General features: G+C 47.7%; 1 protein-coding gene across 1 annotated transcript in view; it reads left to right on the top strand.

Annotated features, from left to right (window-relative positions):
- The window catches only part of LOC137905063 (paired box protein Pax-7-like), a gene marked incomplete at its 3' end in the record, with an annotated part of 31,128 nt that extends 13,008 nt beyond the window's left edge, over window positions 1-18,120 (top strand). Inside the window, exons 5-7 of the mRNA XM_068749291.1 lie at window positions 12,575-12,774; window positions 17,610-17,775; window positions 17,945-18,120. Coding sequence (XP_068605392.1) covers window positions 12,575-12,774; window positions 17,610-17,775; window positions 17,945-18,120 — 542 coding nt within the window. The remainder of the gene's footprint in view (window positions 1-12,574; window positions 12,775-17,609; window positions 17,776-17,944) is intronic.

Here is an 18,120-nt window from a genome sequence, read left to right as displayed (position 1 = left end):
TTGCAGACTTCCATGTCTCGTTGCAGACTGTCATGTCTTGTTGCAGACTGTCATGTCTTGTTGCAAACTTCCATGTCTCGTTGCAGACTTCCATGTCTCGTGGCAGACTTCCATGTCTCATTGCAGACTGTCATGTCTTGTTGCAAACTTCCATGTCTCGTTGCAGACTTCCATGTCTCGTGGCAGACTTCCATGTCTCATTGCAGACTGTCATGTCTTGACTGCCGTGGGATACGATCAATGTCCCTTTTCTGAGCTTTACATTTCTTGAAGCTCTTTCTGTAAATCTATTTCACCATCATATTTTATGAAGCGCTGCTTTGAAAGCAGATTTATAATTAATGTGTAATTCTTAATGATCATCAATACATTGATATCAGTGATTAAACCTGCCTGCCAGGCGAGTGAAATAACATCTCTGTCCTCTGGGACGAAGCCGTGATCCAGGAAGAATCAGAGACCTGAACATTCTGTCTTTTCTTAGTCAGCATTTATTTTATTCTGACAATGAGCATGAGGACAGAAAATGACCTGCATGTCTGCTTCCATATGTCCTCTGCTGATAGCCACAGCGATGTTCTTATTTTGTCGCTGCACTGGAGGGGTTGATGAACTCCTCCAAGGTCATTAAAGAAAAGGAAACATGCAGTAAAGGCTTGAGGCGGCGGCCTGACGCCTTCTGAAGTGGCAGCCATTGTGGCCTGAAGGCAGATGCACGAATTCCTCTGAATAGACCCCTTCAAAGTGACACGACTGAGCGAGACAACGGCCCGACGCTGAAAGGACGGCTTCTGTGTGCTGCTGCTCTGAATGAAGGCCCGTCTGCACCGCGTCACGGGTGGAAGGGAGAACCTGCTGCAGCCCACGGCCAGTTCTGACTTCAACCAGACAAATGTCTTGATGCTGAAAGTTTCTCCACTTCACCCTGTCCTTTGCATCGTCCTCCCCAACACCAGCCACTCTCATGTCCTCCCTCATTACCTCCATGTATCTTCTCCTGGGTCGTCCTCTAGTCCTGTCCTTTGCATCGTCCTCCCCAACACCAGCCACTCTCATGTCCTCCCTCATTACCTCCATGTATCTTCTCCTGGGTCGTCCTCTAGTCCTGTCCTTTGCATCGTCCTCCCCAAAACCAGCCACTCTCATGTCCTCCCTCACTACATCCATGTGTCTTCTCCTGGGTCGTCCTCTGGTAGCTCCATAAAAATCAAAGAATCCTGAAAGACATTAAAACTGAAGTAACGTTAAAGTCTGAAGACAAATTCATCAACTCTCCTTTTTACTGAAACCAGACAAAAACTCATTCGTCTACAATAATGTTTCCAACAACACTGAAACTGGAACTACCGCCACCAAAACCCAACCGCCCCCTTTCATTTATCCAGACCATTGAAATCCAACTGAATCCTGGTTCTCAACCAACCAACCAGCCAGCCAGCCACCCAACCACCTAACCAACCAACCAACCAACCAACTAACCGGCCAGCCGGCTAACCAGCCAACCAACAAACCAACCAACAAGCCAATCAGCCAACCAACCAACCAGCCAGCCAGCTAACCAGCCAACCAACCAACCAGCCAGCCAGCCAACCACCCAACCAGCCAGCCAGCCAGCCAGCCAACCAACCAACCAACCAACCAACCAACCAACCAACCAACCAACCATTCAGCCAGCCAGCCACCCAACCAGCCAACCAGCCAAACAACCAACCAACCAACCAACCAACCAGCCAGCCAGCCAGCCAGCCAGCCAGCCAACCAACCAACCAACCAACCAACCATTCAGCCAGCCACCCAACCAACCAACCATCCAACCAGTCACCTAGCCAGCCAATGAATGCACAGTAACTCTGCAGGAAATGTTATCCTTCGCTCCAGATTGGTTTATTGACATTAGACATGTTGAGCCCTCCTGGGCTGACCTGTGGGAGGTCAGAGCTGGGTTTAGCCCTCCTGGGCCGACCTGTGGGAGGTCAGCGTTGGGTTTAGCCCTTCTGAGTCGACCTCTGAGATGGCTGCAGCTGGGGGTTAGGGTACACCCACCTTCACCTCCAGTCCAGTGAGCAGCTGCTGAGTCTGCTGTGGGTTTCTTCTTGTCAACAACTGTCATGTGTGGACCGAGTTTTTGAAGTACCTGTTCCCATTAATGCACTGAAGTGACATCATCAGATGATGAGCCCCCCCGCTCCTCCATCTCTTACCAACATGTGAGCATTTTAACCCTAATCTCTAACCAGAGTCCACAAGCACCAATCACATCATTGTTCATCTACTTTTTCCCAAAGTAAGATTATTCTCTTGCTCTTTAAAACTTTCTGCCATCGCCTGCTTTAAGCCTGCAGCTGTCCACTGAGGGCTTTGTCGTGTCGAGGAGATCTTAAGACGGCCTCTTATTATTATATTTGCTCCCAGCTCTAATCTTTTCACTGTTTGTATTGACAGTCAGCAGTTTTCGTTTATGGCTATTCTTTATCTACTAAATAAAGACACATGCACGCCAGCGCCGGGGAAGGAAGGGCGATAAAGACTTAGCATTAATAGCAGCTTGCTAAGACATAATGCAGCATCCTTGTGTGGGCTGGGTTGGGTTCAGCGCCCGGCTGCTTCACACTGAAGCTGAAGAAGTTGGGCTTTCCGTTACTTGTGTGTAGCAGTGTGTACGGCGTTCCTAATTCTCTTACTCGTGGTTGTGAAACTGCCTACGTTGCACACTGCACTTCTTACTTCACACTTGTGCTGCGTTTTTGATGCGACTAAACGCCATTGTGTCGCCGCTGTGCTGAAACAAAGACAGGAACAATGCTGACTGTATGAATGAGTGCGTGGCGGCGGTGGTGCGGCGCTGGACGCAGCTTCAGCTCAGTTTTGCCTACTTGGGCTTGAATTTGGGGCCTTTTTTTGATGGAGCGGCTCCTGCTGCCAACTGGCAGGTTTTATTCTTCTTTCTTTTGTCTTGTTTGAATTATTTTCCAAACTTTGGATGGACCCCAATTAGTGGAGTTTTCATACCTTCGATTGGAGGCCTTATATTGTTGGTGCATGCATGACATTTGCAAGTCAAATATGCCATGGCGTCCAAATGGCAAACCTGTGGCTGGTTTCACAGAAATCTGGCCTACAATGACTTTTTCTTGGACAGAGCTATTTTGGTAGCGGTAGCGTTTAATCTACCTAACCGCTCGGGATGTGTCACCCTTAACAAAGGAACGATGCGCATCGCGTCCCAACAACCTCCCCCATCTAATTGGGCCATGTCATGCCCCGGCTCCACTTGACCTCTTTCATTTCAAATATGCAGGCACCACTTTGCTCGGCTGCTCAGCTTCAGTGACTCAGTTTGCTGAAGTCCTGCAGAGTGTGTCAGGGCTGCTCGTGGTGTTTCATGGCCAGTGGCCCCCTGAGGTGGAGCCTCTATTGGCCCTGAAAGACCCCTGGAGGTTCAAGAGAACTCTGTTGTTTAAGGTGAGCTTTGTGGTGGGGGCAGCTGAGCAGAAAGAGGTGTCCAAAGCAGGGTTATAATAGTTTTGGATTTTTAATTATAGTTTAGTTTTAGTTAGTTTTGAATTTGTTTTCTCTAATTCAGTTAGTTTTAGTTAGTTTTTAGAGTGGATTTGTTAGTTTTTATTAGTTTTAGTTTTGTTTTTATTAGTTTTAGTTTTGTTTTTATTAGTTTAATTTAGTTTTTATTAGTTTTAGTTTTTTATACTTTCAGTTATTTGTCAGATGCAGGATTAAAATATAATAAAATAATACAACTCAACAAAAGATAACATACAGTGGTACCTCTACTTACGAATTTAATCCGTTCTGGGAGTAGCTTCGTAACGTGAAAACTTCGTAAGTAGAGACGCATTTTGAATGTAAATGCACTAATCCGTTCCAAGCCCCGCAAAAGTATTGTAACGGTTCATGTTTTAGGAGTGTTCATTATTCCTACGCTGCAGAGAGTCCGCAAAGGCATCCAGGGAGGAGGGGCGGTGTGTGTGTGGGGGTGCCGCGAGGAGGAGGAGGAGAACGGGAGAGCTGCGGGAGTTAGGGAGAGTTACCCGTCGTGTGCTTATTCCAGCGTCCGACGGACGCTACATTATGATATTTTTTTTAAATATTAATCTACCTGTTAGCTGTTACTTTTTGTCCTCTTTGTTTACTGGTCCTTTGCGGTGTTTTCTGCCTCGCGTTTCTTGAAAAACTGATCCAATGACGTCTGCTTTTGCCGGCTTTTGACAATCCGTCGGAAATGTGCGAGGCAGACGTCATCATAATGAGCAATAGCCCGACTTGTCAACACTTTTTCCAGGTGACATGAGGGGGACACGAATAGCATGCTGGGATACACGCATACGCAACGGGTTGCCAGGCAGATTTTAGGCGATAGCCAATGGCAGAGCAGCTACGAGCAGCTATTTTTGACTTCGTATCCAGAAACGCCTTCGTAACGAGAGGCAATATTTTCCCATTCAGATACTTCGTAACCTGAAACTTTCGGATGTAGAGACATTCGTAAGCAGAGGTACCACTGTATAAAACATTTATTCAGTAATTTTAAACAACCAACCGTAACAGTCCGCAGCATAGCTGCTAGCGTGCTACAATCTCGGACTTAATACTTCATTTGCCGCTGATGATTTGCTCTCAGCGTGGACGAGCTTTCTTGCTCTTGATATCAGCGAGTCAGTATTTGGACAGCGTTCAGGGTGAGCTGAAGGGTGAGAGCACCCTTCAGCTGGAACTTGTTGGTTTCTCCATCTGGCAGGTCAAGCTCTGAGCAAAAAGAACAAACAAAGAATAGTACAGTTTAATAATTATTTATGAATTAGGACTCTGTCTGTAATAACCCTGGTTTTTACAACAGGGATAATAATGTTACTCGTTTCATGATATTTAATTTCTTACACTGTTAGCACCCTAAATTAGTTTCCACAGGATAACCCATTTAATATTGTATATTTATAATGAAGCCCAATATTAGATCTGAAATCATGACATGACAATAACGATGATGTCAGTGTGACAATTATACATTTCAGGTTTTAGCAGATGGAGGCTCTAACATTTGTGATTGGCATTTTAGGTTTTGGATCAGAATGACTAAAAGAGAGCAAATAATTTATTTCCTCTCCTTTTGGGACTTTATGGGGTTTTAATATCAATTAAAGTTTACAACACTAATTATTGTTACATTTTATATCAGCATAAAATGTCAACAAGACTAATGTATTTGGGACTAGAACCACTCACCAGGTGTTCAGTGTCCTCGTCGTCCGTCTCTAATCTCCTGGCTGAGGGGGGCTCCATCAGGGGGCTCCATCAGGGGGCTCCTCACTTTGGGCTTGGCCTCTGTCTCCAAGCAGCTCGTCTTCTTCTCATGTCTCATTAATGCAGCGAGCCATGCCCCCCCCAGTGTGTGTGTGGGGGGGCTCCAGTCGGTGCAGGTTAAAAGCAGTCCCTTATTGTTGTGTCCTTCTCGGTGCTAACTGCTAGCCGGGGGGCTGCTTCTCTTACGGGGGGGCTACTCGCAGTTAGCTTTCTTGTTTCCCTCCGTCGTAATAAACACATCCCACACGGGGCTGGAGCGCTCGGCGCTTCCTGCCGGCTTCCGTCGCTAGTGACGTCACCAACCCGATTCTCAATGAGCAGTGACGGGAACAGCCGGACGGAGCCGCCGGCACACGTAACTCCGAGCAAAATAAATCAATTTCAAAATCGATAAAAACGAAAACGAAGAGATTAGTGTCTTTAATTTTTATTAGTTTTAGTTAGTTTTGTGAACGGACAATACCGTTTTAGTTAGTTTTCGTTTTCACTTTTAATTATCGTTTTTATTTAGTTCTAGTTAACGAAAATGTTTTTTCAATTCTAGTTTTCGTTTTTTCGTTAGTTTTCGTTAACTATAATAACCCTGGTCCAAAGAGCCTCGAGAGCCAAGACAGGAAGTCTGAGAAAGAGCGGCGGGTTAACAGGCCTCCAACCCAGGGCGAGCGAGCATCAGCCGGCTCCGGGGCCCACGCTCGTATAGAACGCTGTATCTCACGTTTTAAATATATCAAAAACAATTTCAAGAGATTTGTTTTTATTTTGGGGTGTCCTCCAAAGTCATGCTTAAAGAGAAGATGAGATGTGATGTCATCAAGCAGTTATATGAGCACACAAAACATGCATTTATACAGATGTGGCCGGTCAGTAGTCTGCATAGACCGGCTAGCTGTAGCCACAGGAAGCTAGAATCTAGCATGTAGTCAGAGAGGACAGCGGGGAGGTGGGTCTAATCCTACCCTGAAGCTCCACGGATATAGCAGAGCTTGAAAGAGATTTGAATCAGGAACAGCACCGTCCTGTCTTCAACCGGCAGGCACACAAACAGCATGGACAAAACTGAAGCGTCAACAGGCCAATCTGGGGGAAAGACCTCCGAGACCAATAACATAAACGGTCATTGAGACGATGGACAGCATGAGACGATGGACAGCATGAGACAATGGACAACATGAGATGACTTCAGCATGAGACGATGGACAGCATGAGACAATGGACAACATGAGATGACTTCAGCATGAGACGATGGACACCATGAGACGATGGACAACATGAGATGACTTCAGCATGAGACGATGGACACCATGAGATGACTTCAGCATGAGATGATGGAAATCATGAGACGATGGACACCATGAGACAACTTCAGCATGAGACGATGGACTCCATGAGATGACTTCAGCATGAGACGATGGACAACATGAGACAACTTCAAGCATGAGACAATGGACAGCATGAGACAACTTCAGCATGAGACGATGGACAGCATGAGACAACTTCAGCATGAGACAACTTCAGCATGAGACAATGGACACCATGAGATGACTTCAGCATGAGATGATGGACACCATGAGACAATGGACAGCATGAGACAACTTCAGCATGAGATGATGGACACCATGAGACGACTTCAGCATGAGACGATGGACACCATGAGACGACTTCGGCATGAGACGATGGACACATGAGACAATTTCTGCATGAGATGATGGACACCATGAGATGACTTCAGCATGAGATGATAGACACCATGAGACCACTTCAGCATGGGACGATGGACAGCATGAGACCACTTCAGCATGGGACGATGGACAGCATGAGTCAACTTCAGCATGGGACGATGGACACCATGGGTCGAGCCTCTGGAACAAAATTGGAAGACGGTCGTGGGTGTAATTGTTCTGGACCGAATAGGATTTCCAAAATGACCCATAATTAGTTTGAATCGCTCTCTGCAGCTCTGTCGGTTTCTGTCTTGATGTCTTGGTGAAATGTGGTACATCGTGTTTTTACTGCAGTCTCATCCACAGGGGCCGAGTGGGGACGTGTCAGCTGGTTAACAAGGGCCTGCCACGCCTCACCACTCTGTAGTTATCAAGGTCAAATCCTCTGGATCGGTAGCAGAGATAATTACAATGGATTAGACCACATTGACTGTTTACAAACTGTTATATGATGTAAATGTAAGACTTAACATGACAAGCTGGTACTGCTCAGTTCGAAGGGTCTTCTGTACAAGGCTATCATGTAAAACAGGCTCATTATTGTTGTTAACATTATTATTATTATTATTATTACTACTACTATTGTTATTATTATTATTATTATCATTACTATTATCATTATTATTATTGTTGTTGTTAACATCATCATTATTATTATTATTACTATTACTATTATTATTATCATTATTAGCAATTTATTCATGATTGTTGATTATTATTATATTATCCTTCTTCTTCTTAGTACTAGTACTGCTATTTCTATCACTATTACACATATTATTATTACTAGAATCATTACTATTATTATTAATAATAATTTTATTATTATAATTGTTACTATTATTAATAATCATCATAATTATTATTATTATTATTATCATAAGTATTTTATTATTATAGTTATTAGTATGATTGTTGTTATCATTATTAGTATTATTGCTATTTTTATTATTATTATTATTATTGTTGCTATTATTGTCACTGTTGTTATTATTTTGTTATTATTATTATGACTATTATTAGTAGTACTATAGTTTCTTATAATTTATTACTATTATTATGACTAGTATTATTATCATTGCTATTTTTACTACTAGTATTACTATTATTGTTACTATTCATGGTATTATTGTTATTATTATTTTATTATTATTATTATTATGACTATTATTAGTAGTACTATTGTTTATTATATTTTTTTCTATTATTGGTACTATTGTTACTATTTTTGTTAGTATTATTGTTATTGCTATTATTATTATTATTATTATTAAATCAGTACTTCATGTTCTTGTTGCATTACATTCAGTACTGTAGGAATGAAAGGCTTCAACATTTGATTATTGATTATTCAGGACAGAAGAAGTGAAATGAAGGCGTGTCTTTAGCCGTGGGCTCAGAGGGCGCAGCACATCCTCACGTCTTAGCTTACATTGTCAAACACAATTGGGTGTTAATGTGGTGACACTCACCCTCGGAAGAGAATTGAATTACAGCGATCACTATTCAGTTATCACAACAGTCCATTTTGCTGCATCAGTAGCTTTGAATGGAATTACACCGTTGTTTCACAGTGTGTGTGTGTGTGCGTGTGCGTGTGTCTGTGTAAATTTGCTGCACATTGTGCATAAATCAAATTTCATAAAAAATCATGGATGTGTTTCTCCACTGATTTTGTAACAAAACCAGCCGTGATGTCCAGTTTATTTATGCTATGTGTGTGTGTGTGTGTGTGCGCGTCCTGATAAGCATGCCAATGGAAGGATCTGTGGGAGACAAAGATGAAGTCCAGATTTAGCTCCTCTATCGGCTCTGTGCGTCTGTCTCATTTCAATAATCTCTGCCGTCCATTAATAGAGCGCGGCGCTGACCCTCCTGATCCGGCGGCCTGTCAAACTTTATTCTCCTCCGTGCCGGGATCCTCATTGTCCTGCCGGCCAGGCCAGCATGCAGCAGAACCCTTTGATGTGTCCTGACGTGTCCTCATTGTCCTGCCGGCCAGGCCAGCATGCAGCAGAACCCTTTGCTGTGTCCTGACCTGTCCGCTCATTCACAGCTTCGTTCTCGCCTCTGCTTTTTAAATCCGCTCTTAGGTGACCCACTTTCTAGAAACTCTCTGCTCCGGCAGGAAAAAACAAAAAGGCCACGAACACATGATCCACGCGCGTCCAACGCAGGCATGATCCACGCGCGTCCAACGCAGGCATGATCCACGCGTGTCCAACGCACACATGATCCACGCGTGTCCAACTCACACATGATCCACGCGCGTCCAACGCAGGCATGATCCACGCTTGTCCGACGCAGGCATGATCCACGCGCGTCCAACGCAGGCATGATCCACGCACGTCCAACTCACACATGATCCACGCACGTCCAACGCAGGCATGATCCACGCGCGTCCAACGCAGGCATGATCCACGCGCGTCCAACGCAGGCATGATCCACGCGTGTCCAACGCAGGCATGATTCACGCGTGTCCAACGCACACATGATCCACGCGTGTCCAACGCACACATGATCCACGCGCGTCCAACTCACACATGATCCACGCATGTCCAACGCAGGCATGATCCACGCGTGTCCAACGCACACATGATCCACGCGTGTCCAACTCACACATGATCCACGCGCGTCCAACGCAGGCATGATCCACGCGTGTCCGACGCAGGCATGATCCACGCGCGTCCGACGCAGGCATGATCCACGCGTGTCCGACGCAGGCATGATCCACGCGCGTCCGACGCAGGCATGATCCACGCGCGTCCAACGCAGGCATGATCCACGCGTGTCCAACTCACACATGATCCACGCGCGTCCAACGCAGGCATGATCCACGCGCGTCCAACGCAGGCATGATCCACGCGTGTCCAACGCAGGCATGATCCACGCGTGTCCAACTCACACATGATCCACGCGTGTCCAACTCACACATGATCCACGCGCGTCCAACGCAGGCATGATCCACGCGCGTCCAACGCAGGCATGATCCACGCGTGTCCAACGCAGGCATGATCCACGCGTGTCCAACGCACACATGATCCACGCGTGTCCAACTCACACATGATCCACGCACGTCCAACGCAGGCATGATCCACGCACGTCCAACGCAGGCATGATCCACGCGCGTCCAACTCACACATGATCCACGCGCGTCCAACGCAGGCATGATCCACGCACGTCCAACGCAGGCATGATCCACGCGCGTCCAACGCAGGCATGATCCACGCACGTCCAACGCAGGCATGATCCACGCACGTCCAACACAGGCATGATCCACGCTCATGAAGTCAAAGGGCTGTGGACGATTCAAGACAATTCAGGACAGAAATGTGTCTCATCTCCGTTGAGGTTTGTCATATCTCATGGCCACAGTCTCCATCTCTTTTTTCATGTATTTGTTTCATATTAGACACTGACAACCCGAGTAAATACAAAATGCACATGCAGCTTCACCTCCAGGAGCCACACCCACACCTGCTGAGTGAAGGAACCCATCTACCAAAGACAAGTAGGACAAAAGACCTCAATCCCCAGGCGTCCATCAGCGCTAAGGCTTTGGGACTCACTTTGCTTTTACTCACATTGTCGTTTTCCTAAATGTCCTTTTGATGAGCTGAACCTTTTAGGTCGCTGTGAAGCCTTTTATTCGTACTGATCCGGTCTAAACGCATGTTGGTCTGATTTAAAGCTGAGCAGTACCTTATTTAAATGTAGTTTCTCACGCTATCAGTACTTCAACGAGTACAACAGTCCCAGCCCTCAACGCAGAAAGCACATCCGATCCAGCTCTCGGTGCTTCGGCGTAGATACGCTGAGAACATCGTCCCCCTGTGGACACGAAGGAACTGGGGAAGACAAACGAGACGACTGAAAGAAAATAGGAAGCCTTACGACAGACGGCGAGGTGTGCTGGGGAAGCCACTCTCCTCCTTCCATCCATCCCTCTATCCCTCCCTCCTCTCCTCCTACAAATCCATGGGGAGGGAAAACAAACCGAATTCCATCCTGTCGCAGCAGCAGCACCGGAGGATCGGACGGGCCTCCTGCAAAGCCGCCCCAGCCCGCCGCAGGGCCCCGAGTGTTGTCATGCTGAGTTAGAGCCAAAGTTCTTTGAAGCAAAGCCCCAACCCCCCCCCCGACCCACCAGGAACAAACAAGACACACGATGGACATGGACACGTCCTTGGAAGACACTCATCTTCTCCTTAAATGGACAAAAGTACATGTTTTCATTGGAGCTGGTGTTTATGAAAACTATCTGGTGAAAGAATTGATTTAATTAATGCAGCAGCATGTCCGGCGGCCACGTGTAATCCTTTGAGAATTCACTAGTGGGAGCTTTCACGGGGGCAGCCAGGGGGAGCACAAAAAGATCCTCTCCCTGCGAATCTTCCAGTGGCCTGGAATGGGAGCCTCGCATTAATCCCATAATTCCTTGTTTAATTAAACTGCAGTGCGCACCCTGTAGTCGTCTAAGCCCCTTTGACGGGCCTTTTGGTTCTGACTTTACAGCACAGGGACAACTGGTGCAGCGAATCTGCTTCTACTCACTACCCAGAATTCACTGCAGCGCCGGGGTTTACAGGTCCGGAAGCCCTTTGCTGTCCGACGAGATGTGACCCAGCCGACCCGCTCAAAGCTGCTGCACCGTGTTGTAATAAACACGCTGCATCACGGCGGCATTCACGTCCACCAAGCTCCGCCTACAGCGCCGTGGAATCAGCATGCTGCATGAACGGGATCGTCCGGTCCACGTGGTTGTAGTTTTCAACTTCAAGTACTCCTGCAGTCCTTCATCATCATCCAAAATCACCATGATCATCATCATCATCATCATCATCATCATCACTAACATCATCAAAATCACCATGATCATCATCATCATCATCATCATCACTAACATCATCAAAATCACCATGATCATCATCATTATCATCAATATCATCATCATCATCAATGCAGTACAAGTACAACACATAAGTTCTGAGATTCCACACCACCAACGGGTACTAATAGTCCTGACAGGTCATGGAAGCAGTCGGAATGGGGAATTCTGGGATAGTGAGTTCATGACAGACAGTTGTTGTTTCTTTTCCCAAAGAATTCATGTTATTTTTAAAAACAAGAACAGGAATGTTTCCATGTTTGATAGAAACATTCCCATCAGTTCTGTGGTAAATTGATTCCAGTGTTATTTGTGTGACTGAACGGTGATTGATTTAGCCATCAGGCTAACACTTTCTTTGTGCATACAGTATACATACAGTCAGATAAACTGTAAGCCTTCTGTATGAAACGTGACAATCCACACTTTCAGAGCCTTATGTTCAATCTAAGCCTCTTCTGTCTTCATTTCGATGTATGCGTCAGATTAGTTTGCACTCTTGGTGTGTGCTTGTGAGTGAAATCAGACATAATCAATAAACTGGGATTATTTTATTCTGCCACTCGATGGCTCTGCTGCTGGTCTCATTGCATGATAATAACGGTGTGAACAGGCGGACGTGACAGGAGGTGTCCATGTGTGTCTTCAGGCAGTCGGATGGATGAGGTGTCGGATGTGGAGTCGGAGCCCGACCTCCCCTTGAAGCGGAAGCAGCGCAGAAGTCGAACCACATTCACCGCGGAGCAGCTGGAGGAGCTGGAGAAGGCCTTCGAGAGAACCCACTACCCCGACATCTACACCCGCGAGGAGCTGGCCCAGAGGACCAAACTGACCGAGGCCCGGGTCCAGGTAACACGGCCCGGTCCACACGGCCGTCTGTCTGCCATCCATCAGTCTGTCTGTCATCCGGCCGTCTGTCTGTCATCCATGATGATAATGCAGGGATGACAGACAGACATTATCATTGGCAGGCGACTGTAATGTGAGTCCGTTCATTGAGAAACTCTTTGGGTTCAAGCATGAATAATAATAATAATAATAATAGTAGTAATAATAATGACACTAATACTACTAGTAACAGTAATACTAATTATAATAATAATAACTACTACTACTAATAGTAATAGTAATAACAATAATAATGACACTACTACTACTAGTAATAGTAATACTAATTATAATAATAATCTCGTCCAGGTTTTCGTTTTATCTGGCAGCTGTTCCGTGTTGTTTCATCAACCTGTGTGCGTTTCGGTCTTTCGTTATTGTGACGCTGTCAGAGAACAAACTTCACCTCTTTACAACACGATGCTGAGCCGTCCAGCTGTTCACAGCTGAGGAGCCCGTCCATCGTCTGGAGTGTGAACAGCAGCTGTCAGGTGTTCCGTGTTGGGTTGGGGGGCTGCATTCCACACGTATGTCTCACTCTCCAACATGTTGGCTGGAGTCTGTTTCCCACCACGGCTCGTAGTGATCACAGACGGGTCCAGTCTGTCTCACAGCAGCCTGGTGGATCCATCACGAGCCAGGAAGCCCGGACAGAGGAACCACTGGACCTGTGACTCCCCAGAGTGGGCTCTCACGGGGCTGTCTTCACTCACACACTCAGCGCTTTAAAGTCGGATATCTGTCTGCCAAATCAGACACATGCATCCTTTTGGCTAATTAGTCAGAGGGTTCCATTAGAGCTGATTACATCGTGTTTCAAGGGATGGCGACGCCGGAACAGTCTCAGCTCGAGGCAGCAATTGATTTCCTCCGGAGCTTTTGATTAAATCACACAGTCCTCGTTCAAGAAGAATGAGCTGTCTTCGTTAGGATGACTTTTTGTTTCACACGGCAGAGGTCCAGTGAGAGGAGACCTCCTGATAAGGTGTTCTCCAGTATATCATTAAGAATAGTTTAAAATCAGAGCCTTTGTACATTACAGCAAAGATTCACTCCATCCATCCATCTTTCAGCGGTTATCTGGGGCCGGATCGGAGGCAACAGTCTCGGCAGGGACTTCCAGACTTCCTGTCCCAAGACACCTCCTCCAGCTCTTCCGGGGGAATCCCGAGGCGTTCCCATTCCAGCCGAGAGACACAGTCCCCTGAGGTCTCCCCCAAAATAGATCCATCCATCCTTCCCTCACTCCTGAAGAAGACCCCAGGATACTTGAACTCCTTCACCTGAGGCGAAGACTCCTCACCGACCCAGAGGGGGCAGACCACCTTTTTACGGTTGAGAACCTGGCCTCAGGTTTGGATGTACTGATCCTCATCCCTCTCGCTTCACAGTAGGCTGCAAACCGCCCCAGTACACGCTGGAGGTCCAGGCTCGAAGCCAACAGGACATTGTCCGTAAAAAGCAGAGATAAAATCCTGTGTTCCCGGGAGGCTGAGGAGCGTGATCCCCTGTAGTTGGGGGGCCCCACCCTAGTCTGTCCATCAAGAGGAACTGTCCCCGACCGCCATGCGATGTTACAGAGACGTGTCAACCAAGACAGTCCCTGCTCATCGAGGGACTTAAGATACTCAAGGCGATTCTCATGCCCGCCCGGCGCCCTGCCACCGAGGAGCTTGACAATCACCTCAGTGACTTCAGCCCAGGTGATGGACGAGTCCACCGCTGAGATCTCCGTCTCTGCTTCCTCCAAAGAAGACATGGTAACATGATTGAGGAGAACCTCAAAGTCTTCGTTCCACCGCCCGACAACATCCCCAGTCGAGGTGAGCGGCTCCCCGCCTCCCCGCCTCCCCGCCTCCGCTGTAAACAGCGTTGGTGGCGCACCGCTTTGCCGTCCTGAGGCTAGACCGATAGTCGTCCTCCATGGCCTCTCTGAACTTCTCCCAGGCCACCCGGGCCACCCGGGCCACGGTACGCCTGGCTTGCCGGTACCTGTACCTTGATGAGAGTCCTTCTTCCGCTGACCAGCAGACTCTGCTTCTGCTGCTCCTCACACTGCGCCGCCTCAGGCGACAGCGCCTGCTGCAACGATTTGAGTTTCCTCTTCAGAAGTAGAACTCAAACAATCTTCTCCACTTGAAAGGCAGGTTTTCATTTGCTCCAAATTAAAGAGGAGGATTCCTGGAGAACGTGGGCTGGTGGAACGCTGGAGGCCGTAGCAGAGTCCTGCTACCGCCCTGGATGTGTGTGTGTGTGTGCGTGTGTGTGTGTGTGTGGCCCGCTTCACGCATAGTGACTACAGACTGTGAAATGTAGGTTACTGATGATGTCACCAGAGACATTGGCTGGCTGGAGGTTCGACCTTTACAGGATGAAGTTCTCATCCGCGGTGCCGGGTTTTAGTTCTCATCCACCGTGCTGGGTTTCAGAATCAGAACCAGAATCAGAATCAGTTTATTGTCAGTGAGGGTTCACAGACTAGGAATGTTTCTCGGTGAAGTCGTGCTACATGTAACAGTAATGACAAAATACAAAAAACAAACAAGTACAGACACATCACAAAACAGCAGCAGCAGGAGTGGATACACAGATGTGTACTAGCAGCAGTAAAACTAGCGTAATCACGCAGTGATTTCAGTTCTCATCGGTGGTGCTGGGTTTTAGTTCTCATCATTGGTGCTGGGTTTTAGTTCTCATCGGTGGTGCTGGGTTTTAGTTCTCATCTGCGGTGCCGGGTTTGAGTTCTCATCGGTGGTGCCGGGTTTTAGTTCTCATCATTGGTGCTGGGTTTTAGTTCTCATCGGTGGTGCCGGGTTTTAGTTCTCATCGGTGGTGCAGGGTTTTAGTTCTCATCGGCGGTTTCCCGGGTTTTAGTTCTTATCGGCGGTGCCGGGTTTTAGTTCTCATCATTGGTGCTGGGTTTTAGTTCTCATCGGTGGTGCCGGGTTTTAGTTCTCATCATTGGTGCTGGGTTTTAGTTCTCATCGGTGGTGCCGGGTTTTAGTTCTCATCATTGGTGCTGGGTTTTAGTTCTCATCGGTGGTGCCGGGTTTTAGTTCTCATCGGTGGTGCAGGGTTTTAGTTCTCATCGGCGGTTTCCCGGGTTTGAGTTCTCATTCACGGTGCCGGGTTTTAGTTCTCATCGGTGGTGCCGGGTTTTAGTTCTCATCGGCGGTGCAGGGTTTTAGTTCTCATTGGCGGTGCCGGGTTTTAGTTCTCATCGGCGGTGCCGGGTTTTAGTTCTCATACTCGGTGCCGGGTTTTAGTTCTCATACACGGTGCCGGATTTTAGTTCTCATCCACGGTGCCGGGTTTTAGTTCTCATACACGGTGCCGGGTTTTAGTTCTCATACTCGGTGCCGGGTTTTAGTTCTCATACTCGGTGCCGGGTTTTAGTTCTCATCCACGGTGCCGGGTTTTAGTTCTCATCCGCGGTGCCGGGTTTTAGTTCTCATACTCGGTGCCGGGTTTTAGTTCTCATACTCGGTGCCGGGTTTTAGTTCTCATCCACGGTGCCGGGTTTTAGTTCTCATCCGCGGTGCCGGGTTTTAGTTCTCATACTCGGTGCCGGGTTTTAGTTCTCATCCACGGTGCCGGGTTTTAGTTCTCATCCGCGGTGCCGGGTTTTGCAGCCAGCTGCTGGCCCGGTTCACTCACAGGTTTCTCTCGTATAAACTCAGACCTTTTTAACCCTCAAAGGAGAAGCTTTTAAGCAAAGACAAAAAGTAAAGACTCTGAGGTGAGAGTCCTGATCAGTCATGTCGTGTTGGGCTGAGGAAGACGACGCCTCCTCTCCCTCCTGTTTGACCCCCATCAAGGAGTGACACACCCCACCAACACCATCAGTGTTTTCCCTGCAGCAATTAGTCGCCATTATTAGTTTTCAGTAACTGGGTGACATTGGTTCCGCCCCCGAGGGACAGGAGGCTCTGTCCCCGCCCTGTGATGGACTGCCCAAGAAATCAGAGCCGTCTTTTGAAAGACAGCAAAAACAAATTGCTGCAGTTCACAGAGATCCAGGTGCTGAAACATGGAGCAGCTTCTCCTCAAAGAGCGTCTCCCATTGGTCGTGCTTCTGAGCTAACTTCAGGTTGTAGTGAAATAGCATTTGAACTCAACAGTAACAACGTACACAACGTCAGTCTCTGCTAGAGTTCAATGCCTTTTATTCTTATAGTGATTGTGACCGTCACCTGCCCTCTTGGCAGACTAGCCTATTCATATTTTATTAGTTTTATTGCCTGCTTACCGCCGTAGAGGGCTGTGCACACCGCAGTGAACACACAACATGGACAAACACAAAGTGACAAATACACAGTGTTCTGAGAAGAGAGTGCAATGGATTTATTTGTGCTCCTTAATTCTACCCCTTCCATCCAATCATCACCAAGAGTTGTCCCAATACACCAGGTTCACATCAGCCTCTAGAGGAAAGTCTGGATCACCAAGTTCTCAGATCTGAGGAAAAAGAGAGAGAGCATAGTGAGAGCCACAGACACTGAACCAGCAACCTCCACTCAATCAGAGACCTGTGGGCGGAGTTAACTCTCAGATCGAGTTTTGATTGGTGCTGGAGTGGTGGATCTGGCATGCGTGAAACCTCCACCTAAGAACGGGGCAGCCATCCCGAAAACGACCCCCGGGGCTGGATAGGCGCTGGAGTGGTGGACCTGGCACCGCTCCAGCGCTGCAGCTTCAGCTTCAGCTGCTCGCTCAGAGAAGAACCTGAGATGAAAGTTGACTCTGAGAAAACAAAGGGTTCATTTTGGTTTTTTATCTTTCCTGTCTTTGTCCAGGTCTGGTTTAGCAATCGAAGGGCCAGGTGGCGAAAGCAAGCAGGAGCCAATCAACTAGCAGCATTCAACCACCTGTTACCGGGAGGCTTCCCTCCCACAGGGATGCCAACCCTTCCTACGTACCAGCTGCCAGAGTCCAGCTACCCACCCAGCACTCTGCCCCAAGGTCCCCGCTTCCTCTGCTAGCACGTAGACGAGTCGTTGCTCCGCCTCTCCAGCTGAGTGCTAAAGCTAATCAGGAGACCTGTAAATGCTTCTGAAAGATAAAGGAGCAGGCAGAGCCCGTTCAGGTGTGTACCTCTACAACAAATGCTCTGTTGCATTCTGCCCTTCAGATGGGGGGGGCACCGTTCACCGCCCCCAGCCGCTGCCCCCGTCCACCATGCACCAGAACAGCCTGTCAAACTCTGACAGCAGCGCTGCCTACGGCCTGGCGTCCAACCGCCACGGCTTCTCCAGCTACCCGGACACGTTCATGACCTCTGCAACGGCGAGCAACCACGTCAACCCC

Source organism: Brachionichthys hirsutus, chromosome 2 (genome assembly GCF_040956055.1).
Source record: "Brachionichthys hirsutus isolate HB-005 chromosome 2, CSIRO-AGI_Bhir_v1, whole genome shotgun sequence".
NCBI classification, from domain to species: domain Eukaryota; kingdom Metazoa; phylum Chordata; class Actinopteri; order Lophiiformes; family Brachionichthyidae; genus Brachionichthys; species Brachionichthys hirsutus.
This window is presented reverse-complemented; position numbering and strand designations above follow the sequence as displayed.